Source organism: Furipterus horrens, unplaced genomic scaffold, assembly GCF_987537825.1.
Source record: "Furipterus horrens unplaced genomic scaffold, mFurHor1.1.pri manual_scaffold_13, whole genome shotgun sequence".
In the NCBI taxonomy this organism is placed as follows: Eukaryota; Metazoa; Chordata; class Mammalia; order Chiroptera; family Furipteridae; genus Furipterus; species Furipterus horrens.
Window position 1 is genome coordinate 44,292,070 of NW_028327183.1, and position 18,951 is coordinate 44,311,020.

Sequence of the window (18,951 nt, forward strand, 5' to 3'; positions counted from 1 at the left end):
GTGGATTGAGCCCTGGCCTTTGAACCAAAGGGTCGCTGGTTCGATTCCCAGTCAGGGCACATGCCTGGGTTGTGGGCCAGGTCACCACTTGGGGGCGCTTGAGAGACAACAGCACAAGGATATTTCTCTCCCTCTCTCCCTCTCCTCTCTCTAAAAATAAATAAATAAACAAAATATTTTATTCTCCAAATTATGTGTATGTATAACTGATAAAAATAGAACTAAAAATTAGAGAAAAAAAATAAAAAGGAACACTGGGGAGGATTAGAATGAAGCAGAAGCAAGACCTCCGATGTGACAGTGAGACACACAAGGGTATCCCTTGTGAATCCAGGAGGCTTCCGAGGAGGACCACAAGGGTGCCTCTGGGTTTCTGCCTGTGTGAGGGAGGCAGTGTGTGACAGTGGCTGAGAGCCTGGGCTGAGAGTCGCACGGCCAGCAGCTGTGGGATCTTGCTGTGCCTTAGTTTCTCCATCTATACAACAGGAAAAGTTCTAACTGGTGTGGCTCAGTGCATTGGGTGTTGCCCTGCAGACTGAAAGGTCGCTGCTTTGACTCCCGGTCAGGGCACATGCCTGGGTTGCAGGCCAGGTTCTCAGTTGGGGGCGTGCGAGAGGCAACCACACATTGGTGTTTCTCTCCCTCTTTTTCTCCCTCCATTCCCCTCTCTCTAAAAATAAGTAAATAAGATCTTTTTAAAAAATAAGGATAATAATATTCACCTATGACATGTTATCGGTTGAACTGTGTCCTCCAACATTCATATATTATTAAAGTCCTACCCCAGTGTGTCAAAATGTGACTTAGTTGGAGACAGGGTCTTCACAGAGGTACTCAAGTTGAAATGTGGTCATTAGGGTGAGCCCTCATCAACTAGGACTGGTGTCTGTTTTTTTAATGTAAAAATATGTATTTTACTTATTTGTTTTTAGGTGGAGAGGGAGAGAAACATCCATCGACTGCTTCTGGCACACACCCCTACCGGAGACCAAACCTACAACCTAGGCATGTGCCCTGACTGGGAATCGAACCGGCAACCCTTTGGTTTGCAGGCTGGCACTCAATCCACTGAGCCACACCAGCCAGGGTAGGACTGGTGTTTTTATAACAAGGGAAAATTTGTACACAGAGACATGACGTGAAGACATGGGGAGAAGACAACCTTCCACAAGCCAAGGAATGAAGCTGGAAATGGATCCTTCCCTCCCAGCCCTCAGAAGGAGCCAGGAGGACTTCTAGCCTCTGAAAAGGTGAGACAATCAATTTCTGCTATAGTAACCCCAGCAAACAAGTAACGGACATAAGTGAGTGTTGATTTGTAATAAACTCTATAGCAAATTTAGAAGATTTGAGGATGCTATTGAGCCTCGGCAACGATACAGAACAAGTAGAACTTTCCTGCCCTTGCTTTTGAGAGTGTACATTGGTAAAACCACTGTAGAAAATGTTTGGCAGTATCGTTGAAGCTAAGCATCCTTCTCCTTATGATCCAGCATTTCTACCTATGGGAATGTACCCAAGAAAAACGAATGTGTACAACTTCCAAAGACGTGTACAAGGATGTTCATGGTAGACTTATTCATAATGGCCAAACACTGGAAACAACCGAAATGTCCACCAACAGTAGAATGGAAGGATTCTGGTATCTTCATATAATGGTATACTCAGTGGGATACAGCAATGAACTAACGACCTGGTAGTAATGTTGGGCCAAACAAGACAGACACAAAAGCTGCTATACACACTGTTCGACTGTTTATGTGACTGAGGTGCAAAACCGGGCAAAGCCAGTTTACAGCAACACTCCATGGTGACTGGAGGCGCAGCGGGAAGCGTTCTGGGGACTTGGACCTTTTCTTTGTCTTCATCTGGGAGCGATCACATGGAGGTAAAATGCATGTATAGACCATCAATGAGCTTCACACTTCAGATTTGTGTGTTATATCTCAACGAAAACTAATAAAATATAAAAAGACATGAGATGAAGCCTTAAGCTATTTTTGCTTAGTAAGGGCTGGGATTGTGGCTGATATCTGAATGGAAAAAAAAAAGTGCACAGATCACCTGAACTCAAGCATGGATTGATTTTTTTTTGAGATGGGGCTGGTCTCCCTTGCTGGTCATACTGTCAACTGCTCTCCCAAACTCAGGAACCAAGTAAATTTGGGATATAGAGGCCCCCCTCCCACACACCAGTCTCTGAATTCTTGCTCTCTGAAAGTAAGAACAAAATGGATTGGGAGAGAGAGGGAAGCCTGCAGAAGTAAAAGAGGAAGTCAGATCTCCTTGCCTCCCAGGGAAGGGCACTTTGTGCTGTGAAGTAGGGGTGGGTGGGCAGAGCCAGGGAAAGCCTGCTGCTTTGCAAAAGAGAGGGAGAGGATGTAGAAATCCCAAGGGCCTTCCTGGAGGAAGGAGCCGAGGAGGACAAAATGGAAGAAGAGGGAGAAGGGAGAGATGAGTCAGCTGGATGGCTGGGGAGAAATCTAGGGGTGAGTAAGGAAGTGAAAAAGTCCCAGGGGGTGGCCAGAACTGTTTTATGTTTCATGTTCATTATGAAACTTTTTGCATTTAGATGATATCTGTACTTGGGCTTCCCCATACGGTAGCTACACACCACTGAGGCTGTTCTGAGCACCTGAAATGCAGCAAGTCTGGCCCTGGCTGGTGTGGCTCAGTGGATTGAGCGCTGGCTTGCAAACCACAGGGTGGCCAGTTCGATTCCCAGTCAGGCCACATGCCTGGGTTTCAGACCAGGTCCCCTTTTGGGGGTGTGCAAGAGGCAACCACACATTGATGTTTCTCTCCCTCCCTTCCCCTCTCTCTAAAATTAAATAAATAAAATCTTTAAAAACAAAGAAAAGAAATGCAGTGAGTCTGAACTGAGATGTGCTGTGGGTATAAAACGCACACCGGGTTTCAAAGATTTTGTGTGGGAAAAAAAATATGTCAAAGGTCTCAACCATTTTTTGACTGATTACATGTGATCAGAAATATTTTGAACAGGGTTAAGTAAAATATATTACGAAGACTAATCTCATCTGTTTCTTTTTATGCCTTTCCACGTGGCTAACAAATGTAGACGTACACCGCAGCTGGCGTCGCACTTCAACTGGACAGTGCTGGAGGCCGACGCCCTTCCCGGTCCCAGTCTTCAGTCCCGCGCACACCGCCCTGGCATCAGCGGGGGCTTTTGTGGAGATGAAGGGAGGGTGGGACCCAATTCTGGTTAATAGGCTCTGGAGCTAGGAAGGCACGCTTGGGCCAGTGAGTGGCCCAGAAAGTGAATTAAATCCCACAAAGAAGAGCCTGAAGCCAGGGCGACCCTGGAAAGTCCAGGAATTTGCAGGATTCTTAGGAAGGAAGTTTGGAGCCAATGTTTTCTAGATTCTAAAGGTCAGGGAAATGGAGGTGAGACCTGGGGGTCAGGCAAGCAAAGGAAGGGGCAAGGATGGGGAAGAAGTACAGGTAAGAGAAAGAAGAGGAGGAGGAAAAGAAAAAGGGAAAAGATAAAGGAAGGGGAGGAAGAATTAAAAAGAGGAAAAAAGACAACTGCAGATCTAGGCTGTCCAGAATGGCAGCCACTAGCCAGATGTGGCTACGGAGCCCCTGGAATGCCCCGGGTTGGAATGAGCTGTGCTCTAAGTAGAACATGCACTCAAAGAAAGTACAAGAAAGAAAGAAGCAGGGGACCATCTCATTAATGTGTATAGTATATATAGCAATGGTAATATATTGGAGATTGGGGTAAATAAAGTATATAACTAAAATGGACACTGCCTGTTCTTTTACTGTGGACCCTAGAACATTTTAAGTTAAATATGTCGTTCCCAGCTCTGCTCTAGGAAAAAATGCTGGAGGAAATGCATGAACAATGCATCAATAAGGGGGTAGGGGAGGAGAGAGCTCTCTTTTTACATCATCATCATCATCATCACCACCATTATTTTAATCCTCACTGAGGATATGTTTTTATTGGTTTTAGGTAGGGAGAGAGAGAGAAAGAGACGGAGAAACAGTGACTTGATAAACATCGATTGGTTGCCTCTCTTATGTGCCCCAGTCCGGGATGGAACTGGCAGCCTAGGTATGTGCCCTGACCGGGAATCGAACCCACAACCTTTGGTGCACAGACAAAGCTCCAACCAACTGAACCGCCTGGCCGGGGCTTCGTTATTAACCTTACTATTTTTAAAAAAAAATAATTTATTTCTTTGTTTCTTTCTTTATTTCATTTTATTTTATTAGAGAGAGAGGAAAGGAGAAAGAGAGGAAGAGAAACATCAATGTATGGTTGCCTCTCACTTGCGCTCCCAACTGGGGACCTGACGTGCAACCTAGTAATGTGCCCTGACTGGGAATCGAACCTGCGACACTTGGCTCGCAGGCCGATGTTCAATCCACTGAGCCACAGCAGCCAGGGCAACCTTATTATTTTTAACAATAAGCAGGTGTTAAGCATATAAAACCTTTAAAGAGAGGAAGAAAGTGATTTGGGAAGGGGAAACTTCACTCAAGAGGCTTGGGATCGTGAAGACGAGGGGTTCTAGGCACAGAGAAAGGGGGTAACCTCCAGAACGGGGGGGCGCTGGAAAGGGACTGAGGGGTCCACCGCGCTTGCAGCTGAAGCGATGGCAGGAGATCAGTGGTGGAAAGGCGTTCTGGAAACCCAAGGAGCCTCTCCTCCCCTCGAGGCTTCCTCGTATGGTAGAGAACCTGCGCGGAGCAGGTGAGTGGCAGCGCGGAGCACCACGTGACTAGGCTTCACCCTGACCCCGCTGATTGGCCCCAGCGTGGACACCTGCCCCCAGCTGGGCCAATCGGACTCTCACCAGCGGGATGTGACATTGAACCCAGGCTGCGCCGGCTCAGATGGGAGCTGAAGGGGTGCTGGAAGCGGAGGTCCGCACAGACCTCACGGGCTCAGCTGAGCCAAGAACCTATATGTGCGGACAGAACAGGACGAGAGCAAGAGCTCCGGAGAGGAAGAGACGGAGAGGACAGGAACCTTGGCTTCCGAGGTTCCCTTCCCATGGCCACTTGGTAGCCCGGTGGGATTGCTGACCCCATATTATGCAGGTGAAGATTAAGGCTCAGGAGCTGAACTGACTGGCCCCACAGCAAGTAAGGCTGTAGCTCCCACTCGAACCCAGGACCATCTGGTTTTAAAACCAGTGCTGTTAAGCACCCCAGAAAACTGTTAAGAACTCACTGGCAATGGGGGATGCCGGAACCCCGGAATTATATAGGAAGATATGGAAACTTGGTCTCTAGAGAGAAGAATGAATAAATGCACAATTAAAAAAAAAAACACTATTTTCTTCTGTGCTGTGTTAGGACACAACTCTGCTCATGATTCTCCAAACTTAATAGGCACCTTAGACCTCCCACAAGAGAGTGCTGCTTTGGGCCCATGTTTTTGAGGACACCCCTTCCCACCTCCCCCCTGCCTGGGTCCCTGGGGACAAGGGGTTGTGCCCACCCAGAATCCACACCTCCCTGAGAGATTATTCCCTAGGGAACTGTGGTAGACGGAACAATGCCCCACCCCGAAGATAGCTGCACCCTACTGCCTAGAACCTGTGAATATGTTATCTTACATTTCAAGAGAGACTTTGCAGCCCTGACTGGTATAGCTCAGTTGATTGGGCATCGTCCTGGGAAGTGGTTCGATTCCTGGTTGGGGCACATGCCTGGGTTGCAGCCTGGTTCCTGGTTGGGGGCGGTGTGTGTGAGAGGAAACCGATCAGTGTTCCTCTCACACGTTGATGTTTCTCTCCCTCTCTGTCTCCCTCCCTTCCCCTCTCTCTCTAAAAATAAATAAATAAAATCCTTAAAAAAGAGAGAGAGAGAAGAAAGACTTTGTGGACATGATTAAATTAAGGGTCTTGGGATGTGAAGATGATCCTAGATTATCTGGGCAGGCCTGATATCATCACAGAGTCCTTAAGAGGGAAGGGGAAAGGTCAGTCAGAGAAGGGGACATGGGACAATGCCATCAGAGTCTGAGTGATTCAGGGCCCTGAGCCAAGGAATGCAGGCAGCCTTGAGAAGCAGGACAAGGCAAGAGAAACAGACTCGGATAGGAAGACAAGGAGTCAGGTTCTCTCATGGAACTCTGAGAAGTTTAAACTTGAACTCACCTATTAGCCTTTCTGTTTGTTAGGGTATAAATGTCAAGGCAGGAGGATCCAGCAAGTTGAATTTTTGCTGGTTTGCTAGCTTGAATTATGATATGCAAGCCCCCATGTGTACTCTTGCTCTGGCCTTGTGAACATTAGCAGTGGGCCTGCCCAACATCTTGGTTAAAGAAAAGCCTATTGCAAAAACCACCTTGCCCTGACTTGTGTGGCTCAGTGGACTGGGCGTCATCCCACAAAGTAAAAGGTCGCTGGTTCAATTCCCAGTAAGGGCACAGGTCTGTGTTGCGGGTTTGGTCCGCAGTCAGAGAGCTATTGATGTTTTTCTCTCACATCGATGCTTCCCTCTTTCTCTTTCTCCCTCCCTTCCCTTCTGTCTAAAAATAAATAAGTTAAATAGTAAAACAAAAACAAAACTTACCTCATGTTAACAGTGCTTCAAGGGTCAAGGTCGAGGAGAAAGTGGGAATTCCCTGAAGGGGTCGAAGTTAGGCAGAGAACAGCAGTTACAGAGATCAGAGAAAAAAGAGGTGACTGATAAGAAGGTGCTGCCCTGGCTGGTGTGGCTCAGTGGATTGAGTGCAGTCCTGCGAACTGAAAGGTCACTGGTTCGATTCCCAGTCAGGGCACATGCCTGGGTTGCGGCAAGGTCCCCAGTTGGGGGCATGCGAGAGGCAACCAATGGATGTTTCTCTCCCTCTTTCTCCCTCCCTTCCTCTTTATAAAAATTAATAAATAAGATCCTTAAAAGATAATAAAATAAAAGTGCTCAAGTTCTCACTATCAGAAAGGGGAGGTTTTGGGGGAAAGCATGGAAAGAACACACAGAGATGGGAGACTAGGGACTATGTGACCCACAGAAATTGAGAAAGGGACAACAGAGCATTGGGGAAGGACAAGGTTCAAGAGAGAAGCTGCTGGGTGACAGAATACAAACCATGAGGTCATGACCCTGGCTGATGGCTTGGCTCCCACAATCTCTGTTTACAACCTCTTCCTTTGCCATTTTCCACAACAGAGGCTGGAAGGCTAACATACTCAATTTGCCAGCCTCTCTTGCAGCTAGGAGTGGCTATCAGGCCCATTCTGAGAAATATCCAGAATTCCCTGTGACAAGCATACTTTTTCCAATAAAAAGGCAAAATCTTGCCAGGAGAAAATCCTCCACTCTGTCACTGTTCCTCCTCCTTCTTTCCCAGGACCGAGATGTGCTTCGGAGGGGCAGCAGCCATCTTGTGATCATGAGGCAACCAAAACGACATGAAGGACTGTGCTCCAAGGTTGACGGAACAAATATATGGACAGAGTTTGGATTGTTGATGGTATCTTTGAGCCAGCACATCAGCCTTGGACTCCTTGTGAGAGATAAAGAAAGCTCTCTGTTTAAGCACTGCTAACAAACCCAAGACACTTACCGATTGACTATCATTATCCAGTACAGAACTGTGCCTGGTCCTCTCAATTAATTAATTTTATTTATTTATTTTAAGAGAGAGTGGAAGGGAGGGAGAAAGAGAGGAAGAGATTGGGTTGCCTCTCTTGTGCCTCCAATTGGGGACCTAGCCTGCAACCCAGGCACATGTCCTGACTGGGAATCAAGCCAGCAACCCTTTGGTTTGCAAGCCGGCACCCAATCCACTGAGCCACATCAGCCAGGGATTACATTTTTAAAAAAGATTTAAAAAAATTGATTTTAGAGAGAGAGGGAAAGGAAGAGAAAGAGTCAGAGAGAGAAACATTGATTTGTTGTTCCTCTTATTTATGCATTCATTGGTTGCTTCTTGTATGTGTCGTGACCAGGGACCGAACTCACAACCTTGGTGTATCTGGATGGTGCTCTAACCAACTGAACTATTTGGCCAGGGCCCTGTTAATTTTTTCTTTTTTCTTTTTTTTTAATGAATGAATGACTAGCTTTACTCTCTCTCTGCAGTTGGTTCTGAGAGACTCTGCTGTATCCTTACACAGCCTAACAATTCTAATCCAAACAGGGGTAAATAGAATCTGGTTAGGCTACCTGAGGTATGAGCAGAGGGTGGGACTTGGGGAAAGGTGCTCTAAAGGACTCCGTAGCTGGGTCCACTGGTTCCACTGATGCCCCCTGCATCCATTCTCCACATGGTAGCCAGAGGGGGCATTTACAAACAGAATTCAAATCACACCCCTCCCCTACTCAAAGTCCCGCCTCCCCACAGCTTCTCACTGCCCTTGAATAAAACTGAGCCATGATCTCGGACGCAGGGGTCACACCTCACATTCTCCTCTCATCTGCTTTCCAACCTCAGGTCTTCACTCCTCAGCCATGTTGGCCTCCTTACTGCTCCTCCAGTACGCCGAGACCACTCCAGGCTCAGGCCCTTTACACACGCTGTTCCCTCTGCCTGCAAGGCTCTGCCTTCCTGAGTCCACCTGGCTAGCTCCCTCACTTCTTTCAGAGCTCTGCTCAAGCCACCTCCTCTGAGAGGCCCACCCGGAATACCCTGGTGAATATATCCCAGCTCAGTCATGCTCGAGCTCACCATGACTTCCTGAAATAATCTTGCTGATTTTTCTGCTTGCATATCTATAGTTCATTTCCTACCTCTAGACCAGACTCTATGCTCCCTGAGGAGATGAATTGGGGTCTAATTGTCCACTGCCTGGTATAGAAAGTAAGTGCTGCATGGTTAAAGGAGGGACAGGGTGAGAGCCATTGTGCTTCGCTTTCTTATAACCTTGGACTGTACTCTGGGGCCAGAAGTTAACTTTATCCCTATGTTGGGGGGAACTGATATTAAAAAAATAAACAACATAATACAAATATTCATTCCATTGAGTGCAGCCCTGATGATGATGATGATGATGATGATGATGATGAAAATAATAGCAGCAGACACCTACAGTTTGCCAGGCACTGCCCTGAGTGTTTGGCATGAATTCACTAACAATAATAACAAAATAATATATTAACTAGTAATAATAACTACTACTAATAACTACTGTATAGTGGTTCTTACAACAACCTTATGAGGTGAGTCCTCCCTTTATCCCCATTTTACAGAGGAGGAAACTGAGGCTCAGAGATGTTGAGTGACTTGCCCAAGGTCACACAGGCAAGAAGGGACAAATCTAGGATTTGAACTGGATCCCTAAAACCATAACAAGGGCCCTACTTCAGGAAGGGGGAGATCACTCTCACCCTCAGTGACCTCTGCCTTCCAAGTTGAACCACCCTGGGCTGACCTCTGAGGCTGATATAATGACCCCTGGCCCCCTCACCATCTCCAAACGCCCTCAGGGCCCGTGCCCCCGCACCCGAGCCCGAGTCTGCGCTGACCCTGCCTTCAGCTGAACGAGCGCTTCCTCTACGCGTGGCTGGTTGTAGCGCACCATGTAGCTGTGCATGTCGGGGTAGTTGCTGCGGATGTTCTTCTCTGTGGACCCGTTGGGCACTGTCCCAAACTTCAGGGGCGGGTACTGCTCCTGAGGCCGCTGGAACTGGGGCAGAACGGAGAGTTACTAGGTTGTCCCCTTGGGGCCATCCGGGTGACAGTATCCTCCACCCAGATCCTCCATTCTGGAGGACACTCGCCAACGGGGGGACACCCCAGTGCAGAAGTTTCTCAAACTCACCCACAGTGGCCCACCGTAGGAAACACTACTCCCCATCCACAGACCCACAGGCAGCTATGGATTTGCAGAATATCCATATACATATATATGCACATAATAGGAAATATTGAAATATTTAACACCTAGCATGGCCTGATTGTGGTCCAGTCAAAAAAAAAAAGACACTGGCTACAGAGCTCAAGAAGGGCCCCAGAGGCTCCTGACATGCCAGGCATTAACCCTTAACTTGCTGGATCGTGGGACTTCCCAGGGGCAGGGGCTGGTTTGGGGAGGGGTGGCTGGGGAATTGTTCATCAGTTGTTTGGAAATAGTTCACTATTTTAACAACAGGTGTATCCAGACAGGTGTGTGCTGGTTCGATGTCAAGTGCGTATATGTTTGACTAAGACAAATGTTTCATAACACCATACTCATCCTTATTTTGTAAGATACAGTCAAACGTATTTTCTATTCTATTCCAGTCCATTAAAAAAATTGCTGCCCTGCCTGGTGTGGCTCAGTGGGTTGGGTGCTGGCCTACAGACTCAAAGGTCACAGGTTCGATTCCCGGTCAGGGCATATACCTGGGCCCCCAGTTGGGGGCATGTGAGAGGCAACAGATCTATATTTCTCTCGCACATGTTTCTCTCCCTTTTTTTCTCCCTCCTTTCCCCTCTCTCTAAATAAATAATTAAAATCTTTTTTAAAAAGCACCATTATAAAGTGATCTTTAAAAAAAATTGCTTGTGGCCACTCACTGAATTGACTTTTCAACCTTCTAAGAGGTCATGATACCCAGTGCACAAACTGTGACCCGTGACGAGGCGAGTACAGAAATCTAGAGTCAGCATTTATAGCAATTTGACAGAATAACTTTATGTCTGTTGAATCTCATATATTATAAATTTGGATTTGAATTTTGCATGTCTTGGTTTTAATTTTTACTTTTCTAGTAATTCATTTCTAATGCCTTTTGCAAAAGCATCAGTCTCCACAGGATTAGAAATTTCAAAAATTAGTTCTTCATCACAGTTTGGGAGAAACGGTGGTCTAGACTATCCCATCTGGCACTACTGCCCCTAGAACATTTGGGGACTCTCTTCCCCTGGGAATATTTAAATAATTCGTTGTGATTTCCAGAATTTCACCACTTTGGAACTCTTTCTGGGAAGAGAACCCCTAGGAATCCCCCTCTGCCCTCCCACGTGACACGCTCTGTGACCTCCCACCCCAGCCAACTCCCCTCCCACACACACACACCTTTCGGTCACTGAGCCCAGACACTGTGTCCACGTACTCCTCCTGGATCATGAAGGCGGCCAGGTTGGCTGTGTAGCTGGCGAGGAAGATGACGGCGAAGAAGGCCCACACCAGCACCATGATTTTGCTGGTGGTACCCCGGGGGTTCTCCACGGGCACCGAGTTATTGAACACCAGGGCCCAGAGCAGCCAAATGGATTTTCCAATGGTGAAGGTTGAGCCACCAGGGCCTACAGGGGGCCAGGAGGTAAGGGGGACATGGACCCCAAATCCCTTCTGCTCAATGAAGGAGCAGAAAGAACTACAATTCCCAGTGGCCCCTGAGGCTGCTGCCACCTCAAGAGGCCATAGCGCTACCCAATGCCTGCTGGGAAATGTAGTTCCGTCTCTGGTCCAGACACTGTAAGGTAGGGTGATGGAGGAAGGGGACTCACGCTTGCCGGTGGCCAGGTTGCGGTTGTAACCAACAGGACTGAGGTACTCGAAGATGAAAACAGTGACGGCGACCACAGTGAGGCACATGACGAACATCATCACCCACACAGCGGGGCTGTAGGGCTCTGGGGATAAGGGGGTGTGTGGTCATGGCTCAGCCAAGCAAAAGTTGGGGGACCACAGACATGTGACCAAGGTGCAGCCCAGATCTGACCCAGTCGTACTCCGCCCCCTTCCCAGGTTTCCCATCTCAGGGACAGTCTCTGGGAGCCAGTCTCTCTCAAAGACAGCCATGTCAATCACTTCTGTGGTTTCAACCACCGAATAGGAACTATCGCCTAAGTATGTTTCCTAAGTCCCAAACCTGAGTCTCCATCTCCCCCTGGCCATCCCCCCAGGCCATTCATGCCTCACACTGAGCCCAGCACCAACTCCCAGGCGCTCCATCCTAGGAGCCCACTATCCCTCTAGTCACATCCCAGCCTCCCATTTGCCATCCTCATCCCCCTGACCTTTCTCTCCCTCACCAGCCATAGGCTGTCAGTCCCCAGCCCTGTCCTCCTGTCTCTGCCCCTGGATCAGGCCTTGTCCTCTCTCCTGGACCATCTCCCCAGTCTCTCCCTTCAAGCCTGTTCCCCCTCCCCATGGCCCTAGAGGCTTTATCTACACCCAGAGATGACCGGACCTTTCTCCAATTCACAGTCCTGGGTTGCTCCCAGCACCCCAGGACAAAGCCCCAGCCCTCAGCCTTGCTTCCATGCTCCCCTCCAGCCTGATCCTCTCTCAAGAACTCACTGGTGCCCTGGCTGGAGTGGCTCAGTGGACTGAGTGCCAGCTTGTGATACAAAAGGTCACTGGTTCAATTCCCAGTCAGGGCACATGCCTGGGTTGCTTGCTGGATCCCAGTTAGGGGTGAGCGAGAGGCAACCATACACTGATGTCTCTCTCCCACTCTTCTTCCCTTCCCCTCTCTAAAAATAAATAAGTAAAATCTCAAAAAATAAAGAATCCACTGGTTACCAAAAAAGAAGAAGAAGAATACAAGAACTCATTGCTTTAACCACCCAGAACTCAGCACCCTGGATGAGCTGCACCCTCTGCCTCAGTCTCCACAGCTCCCCTGCTAGAAGTGCCATCCTGACCTGTCCATCAGACAAACTCATTTGTGTGTCTTCTCCTCCCCCTGCCTCTGGGAGTTCGCTGACAATAAGCCATTTCTTTTAGATTAGCACTGGCTGATTTGATCTCCCTGGGTGAAGTGCAAGTGGCCAGGACTGCCCCTGTCACAGCAGAGTCACCACCCTGGACTGTCGATGCAGCATCTGGGGACATGCCTGTCATGTCCACTGGGCAACATGGTGGGTCATATATATGACCTTGTCACTCCCCTGCTGAAAGCAGGGGCCCCACGTGGTGCATCTCAAGGTGCCCTGCAGAGACCTTGGTGCAAAGAGGAAGCCCCAAGAGACCTCGCTGGGGAAAAATACTGAAAACAAAACACAAAGGATGGATGTTCTGTCTCCCAGCACCTCCCCCTTCCAGGAGCTCTGCTCAGACTTCAGACAGGGAACTGACAAGAACTGCTGCTCTCTTGGCTGAATGTACACTCTCCTTCCATCTTCCCCACGCTCAGTAAATGAGCTCTGTATCCTGTCCCAACGCACCTCAAAGCCACCAGCCCGCCTGGGTGTCAGCTTCCTAATCACATCCCAAGCCTCTCTTTGTCTCGCCCTCACTGCCATCTTTCTACCACCAGCTGTAGTTAAAACCCTTGCCATTCCAGTAAGAGTAAAACCCAACCGTCCTACCAAGGCCCCAGGGGACCCACCCTGTTCCCTCTTGGGCCTTACCTGCCACCACTCTCATTCACATCCCTCCTCCAGCCACACAGGCCTCCCGCTATCTCACAAATCTTCCACGCACATTCCCACCTCGGAGCCTTTTCCTTGCTGTTCCCTCTGCCTAGAATGCTTTTCCAGACAGATCTACACAGGACTGAGTCAACCCCCAACCACAGCAGAACCAATCCTATTCTTTTCCTTCTCTTCCCCTGGCTTAATGTCTCGTAGTATTTGTCACCATCTGAAGTGATTTTGTCCCTGTATCCCTTTAAGAGTTTATTCTTCTGTCTCCCCCAGAAGGCCAAGAGCTCTTTCAGGGCAGGGATTTGTGTGCAACTCAGAGCCTGACAGATGATAGGTACTCTATAAACACTGGTGGATAAATTGATGTGCCAGTACCATGCTAATTAATCTCTTTTCCTCATCTCATATGTATATACTGGGGAAGACTTGGACTTTGTGGAGCCTGAAGTTAATATAATTTGGAGGGTTCTCTTTAAGAAAAAAGAATACAGAATCATGAATACAAAACCAAGTACAGGGTCTTGAAGAGGCTGTGCAAGAGAAGACTCCTGAAACTCCTTAGCTTCATGGTCAAAATGCTTCTGGTAGCAGAAATCACTTCTCCCATGTTACAGATTAGGAAACCGAGGCTCAGAAGTAAGGCCACTTTATAGGAGTCACATCACTAGCACAGGCCATACCAGATGGAACTGGGGCACACAGCTGCCCCACCCTGGCCTTCCCAGGTCCCCATGCTCACCGAGGAAGGCCGAGGGGGACACGGTGCCATTGCTGCGCGCCACCATGACGCTGATGCCTGTCTCCACGAAGGGGACGGAGAAGTCCACGATCTCGGACCGCTCCTCATTTATGGTGAGAGAGCCAATCGCCATGTCTGCGCGCTGGTAGAACACCTGGGTTGAGGGCCACGAGGAGGTGAGCGAACCCGGCAGGCTCAGACAGATAGAAGGGGAGGCAGGCCACACCCGCCCCGGGAGGGGACCAGAAACAGCGTAGGAGAGAGGCTAGGAGGGTGGGTGGGTGGGTGAGAGGGACTCAGAGTGGGGCAGGAAGGGTGGAGGTGAGAGTTTGGGAACTGGAATGGAAAGAAGTGGCCCTGGCCGGATCCTGCTGGGGCACCAAGGTTTTGGGCTCCATCCCTCTTTTAGGAACTCCACCTGCCTGGCCCCGCCCCTCCGCCAGGGGCCTTCTCATGGCCCCGCCCACTCAAATCCGGGTGTTTCCTTCATTTAACCACGCCCCTTCTGTCTCCGAGTTTTCCCCCCGGGGGGTCCAGTCCCCTCGCACCCAGGGTTCCCCGCCCCCTGCCGCGGCCCGCCTCACCTCCCCGATCATGCCGTTCCAGACGCCGTCGATCTTTTTCCCGTGCTTGCCGTTAGTGACCAGGTAGAGGTCATAGCTGAAGCCGATGGTCTGTGCCAGCCGCTTCAGAATGTCGATGCAGAAGCCCTTGCAGCACCGCTTTTCTGGGCGGGGGGCGTCCGGCGGAGGGCTGCGGGGAACGAGCAGGCTTGGGGACGTTGGGGACCCCTCGCCTTATGGAGGGAGGAACAAGCAGCAGCTAAAACTAAGTTTAGCGCTTTCTGGGTAAACTGAGGCTCAAAGGAGTTACGGGACTTGTCCAAGATCACCAAGCTGGAGGGCAGTGTGGGTCCTGGGTCCCAGGGAAGGAGGGGACTGGGGCCAGGACAACCGGGCTTCAAGGGAGAAGGATTTTGAAGCTGGAACTCTTGGATCCCGGCTGTCACCTGTGGGTGCGGTTGAGCTGGCTCCGGCAGGGTACGGAGTCTCGGATGCAAGTGCCGCTGATGGGGTCAGCGGGCTCCACAATGACAAAAGGCCTCTCCTCCAGCGTGGCCACCGTGAGGTGCTGTGTGTCATCTACTGGCTGCAGGAAGCGACCATAGCGGGACCACAGCGGGTACTTGAGGCGGAGAGTCTGCTGCTCCCAGCTGCCCACCTTGGCCAAGAGAAGGGGATTCAGGCTTCCTGAGCGGACTTTCCAGAATGTCCTGGCCTCGGTGGCTCAGGCTTCCAGCTCCTTCTTCCTCAGACCCAGGAATCCAGGCCCCATCTCCCTCCTCCTGCTAGGTCTGGGCTCCCAGTTCTTTTCTCCAGGACCCAGGATTTGTGGCTCCCAGCTCCTTCCTTCCCTCAGAAACCAGAGTCCAGGCAGCAGCCCCCGTCTCTGCCAGGACGCCGGAGTCCAGGCCGTCTCCCATGCCTGAGGTCAGGGATGGGACTCACCACCTCCCAAGTCCTGTCTCTGGTGAGGGAGATGACCACCAGGGAGGGGTTCACCAGGAAGCCGTCCTCATTGAAGGAGTAATCCCGATTGTCCCAGGTAATATTCATGAAGTACCTGCCAGGGAGTAAGGGAGGGGACACGTGGGGACCTGGACTGGACCTTGGTGGCTGAAAACAGAGAAAGATCCCTTTCAGCCCTGGCTTGTGTGGCTCAGTGGAGTGAGTGCCGACCTGCGAACCAAAGGGTTGCCAGTTCGATTCCCAGTCAGGGCACATGCCTGGGTTGCGGGCCAGGTCCCCAGTTGGGAGCACGTGAGAGGCAACCACACATTGATGTTTCTCTCCCTCTCTTCCTCTCTCTCTAAAATAAGTGAATAAAATAACAAAAAAGACCCCTTTCTACTGATGAGTCCCAGCCCCCAGGTGGAATCTCTCCTCCAATATCTTGAAAACTCCAGTATGCTAGGTACTCTCCCCTCACTGCCCAGTGCCTCCACACAAGGTGCTAGGCCCTCAGCCTGGGTTTGAGGCAGTGGAGACCCTGAGTGTTCTAGCCCTACCATCTCTAATTACTACCCATCCTGAAACTCTTTCCACTCCAAACCCACTTTGTGTCCCATCGACACTGAGTATCTCCAAACATATCAAGTGGTTTCCTATTTCCAGGCCTTTGCAAGTGCTGTTCACTCTGCTTGGAAAACGTTTATTCTGCCCCGTCTCATCCTGACTAATTCTTATCTTCTCAAGACTCAGTTCAAATGTTCCTTCCTCTGAGAAGAAGCCCCTGAGGGTCTCTGGACCCCAAGTTATCTTCACTATACAATGGCACCCTATACTCTGAAGGCCTGTCACATTGCCCTGGTCACTGGGCCAGATCCTCAGCCTAGGCCATTGGTCTGCAAGCCCCATCCTTCCTGCCCCTGGGATCTCTCTGCCTCATCCTCTCCTCTCCATCCCCATAGTCCTCCTGAACCCCTCGCCCCAACCTCCTGCCTGGCCTCCAGCCTCTAATCTCTCTCCTTCACTCTGTTCCCCACTCTGCCCCAGAGGGGTTTTTCTACACCCAAAACTGACTCCACCTCTCCCCTGCTCACCCCCTACCCATGGCTCCCCAGTGCACCCGAACGATGTCCAAGACTCTCAACGTGGTGTTCAAGGCCCTTGTGGCTTGGCCCCATCTACCCCCACAGCCCCATCATCCCCAAACCCTACTTGTCCCTGCTGTCATCTACCCTGAGCTAGTGTGTACCACCAACCTGCCCAAGCTTTCTCCCCTCTGGGCCTTTGCACAGTGCTGTTCTGCCGCCTGGAATATTCTCTCTTTCTGGTGAACTCCCAACTGCTCTCGGAATCAAACCCACCTCCCCGAACCTGGCCTAAAAGCCCCACGTGAGCTGAGCCTGTGCCTTCCTCCATCCCTCGTCACAGCCCCTCCCCCCTTTGCCCATTAAGCTCCAGCCACACGGGCTTGTTTTCTTTTATTTTTTTCTTCTTTCTCATTAAATTTTATTTTATTTTAATTTTTATTTTCTTTTGCACACTGGCTCTCTTTCAGATTTCCAAGCAGGCAATTCCAGCCCCAGGGCCTCTCTTGCCCTTCTCTTCACTCAGACCTTCCAATAGTCGGCTCCTTCTCTTTACTTTTTTTACCTCCAACCTTCACCAGCTCAGAAAGACCTTTCCTCATGACCTCATCTAACATAGCCCCCTAGACATTTCTTATCACAGTCCACCAGTTTTATTTTCATCTCAGAAGTTATCACCCACTGGTGTTTTCTTCTTCCTTTTCTTGTCTGTCCCCTATGAGACTGTAAGCTCTGTGACAGCAGGGACCTTGTTCAACACCATATACCCTTGTGCCTAAATCACGCTCAGTAAAGGGCTTTCCAGTGAATGAATGAATGAATGAATGCGCAATTCATCCTTCAGGTCTCAGCTTACATATCTCCTCCTCCTGGAAACCTCCCTGTCTTTGCAGGCTGACCCATGACCTGCATAGCCCAGTTTGGAAGGCTGATTGGGACCACATTCCTCTCTTGGGAGGACATTGACTGTGACATTTGGAGGGACGGGTGGTGGACAGGATGAGTGAGATTACAGGTATCAGGAGGAAGCAGAATCCTGAGTAAGTGGAAGTAAGAAAGGAACTGGACAGCCTTGGGGAGTGGCAAGCCAGGGTGGGTGCGGGGGTGGGGGGCTGTCTTGGCCTCAATTCCTGACATCTGGGTTCCTGTGTGTGTTTATCTTTCCAATGACCCCCCCTCTTCCCCGAGGAAACTTGAATGAGACTCTGTTGTTGCAACCAAAATTGTCCTGGCTTAGTACCCTCCCTGGCGCTCCCATGACGCCCATTTAACCTGCGTTATTGCAAGCATCACGCTGCGCTGCCCTTATCCCATCTGTGTCTGCCGCCCCTACAGGGCCCTGCGTTCTTTACAGAGACGTCCATGGTCTTTTTCATCTGTGTTCCCAGCGCCCAGCATGAGCCCTAGTTCCTAACAGGCTGAACTCAGTACGTATTTATGAACGAAGGATGTTTTTCTCATTTTCTTATCCTGGGTCCTGATTCCCAGCTCACCGGTTCTCAATTCTCCTCCCCTAGATTCTTTCCCACCCATCGCCTCTTGTAAGCTCATTTCAGGACAGAGATCTCTCCTTGCACTGTTCTGTCACGCAACTCACCAACGTCCCCACTCACAAAGCTTCCTATGGTGGTGCTGCTGTTTTCCACCACCTTGTTCTCTTATTCTAAAATAATAGTGTGCACGCTGCGCGCCCAGATGCCCAGCTAGAGTTCACATTCCCTGATCTTCCTTGCAGCTAGTCCAGGGCACAGGCAGCCGTCACACGGAAAACATTTAACAATCAGTATAGCACACAGGCACTGACCAATCAGAATCCACGTCTGACCAATTTGCCTGAACGCGGCTGTAAACAGCCAAGAAGCCGGCCCTGGACACGTGACTACGTTCTCACCAATGGGAGGCTAGACTGTCCCTTCCGCCTCACTTGCCCAAAAGGAAGCTGTCTGCTCTACACTTACTCTCTTTCCCTTCTCATGAGCTGGAATTCGGATTTGCCCACGATCCAGCTTTGACTGTGGGGAAGCGAGATGGCAGAGCAACAAGGTGACCCGGGTCCCTGAATGGTCACATGGAGCAACAGGGTCTCCTGGTAACCTGGACTCCGCATCTCTGGATTGTTAAGTGATAGAATAACAAACTTCTACCCTGTTTGGGCCATTGGATTGTTGAGTCTTTGTTACTGAAGTTCAGCCCATACTCCAACTGGGGTATTTCCTAAGACGCTATCAGCTAGATGTATCATTATTTCTTTGTACCATAAAGAGAGAAGAAAGCACTTCCAATTAAACCATGATAAGCCATCAATTGTAAGGCACGTCTTGATTTCAAAGA

At 49.9% G+C, this 18,951-nt stretch overlaps 1 protein-coding gene across 1 annotated transcript in view; it reads right to left on the reverse strand.

The window, feature by feature from the left end:
* Nucleotides 1-18,951, reverse strand: part of GRIN2D (glutamate ionotropic receptor NMDA type subunit 2D) — a 33,605-nt gene that overhangs the window by 9,651 nt on the left and 5,003 nt on the right. The window contains exons 3-9 of the mRNA XM_090259989.1: nt 15,536-15,650; nt 15,037-15,248; nt 14,612-14,780; nt 14,028-14,181; nt 11,423-11,548; nt 10,989-11,218; nt 9,454-9,614 (exon numbers count right to left, since the gene is read on the reverse strand). Coding sequence (XP_090116115.1) covers nt 9,454-9,614; nt 10,989-11,218; nt 11,423-11,548; nt 14,028-14,181; nt 14,612-14,780; nt 15,037-15,248; nt 15,536-15,650 — 1,167 coding nt within the window. The remainder of the gene's footprint in view (nt 1-9,453; nt 9,615-10,988; nt 11,219-11,422; nt 11,549-14,027; nt 14,182-14,611; nt 14,781-15,036; nt 15,249-15,535; nt 15,651-18,951) is intronic.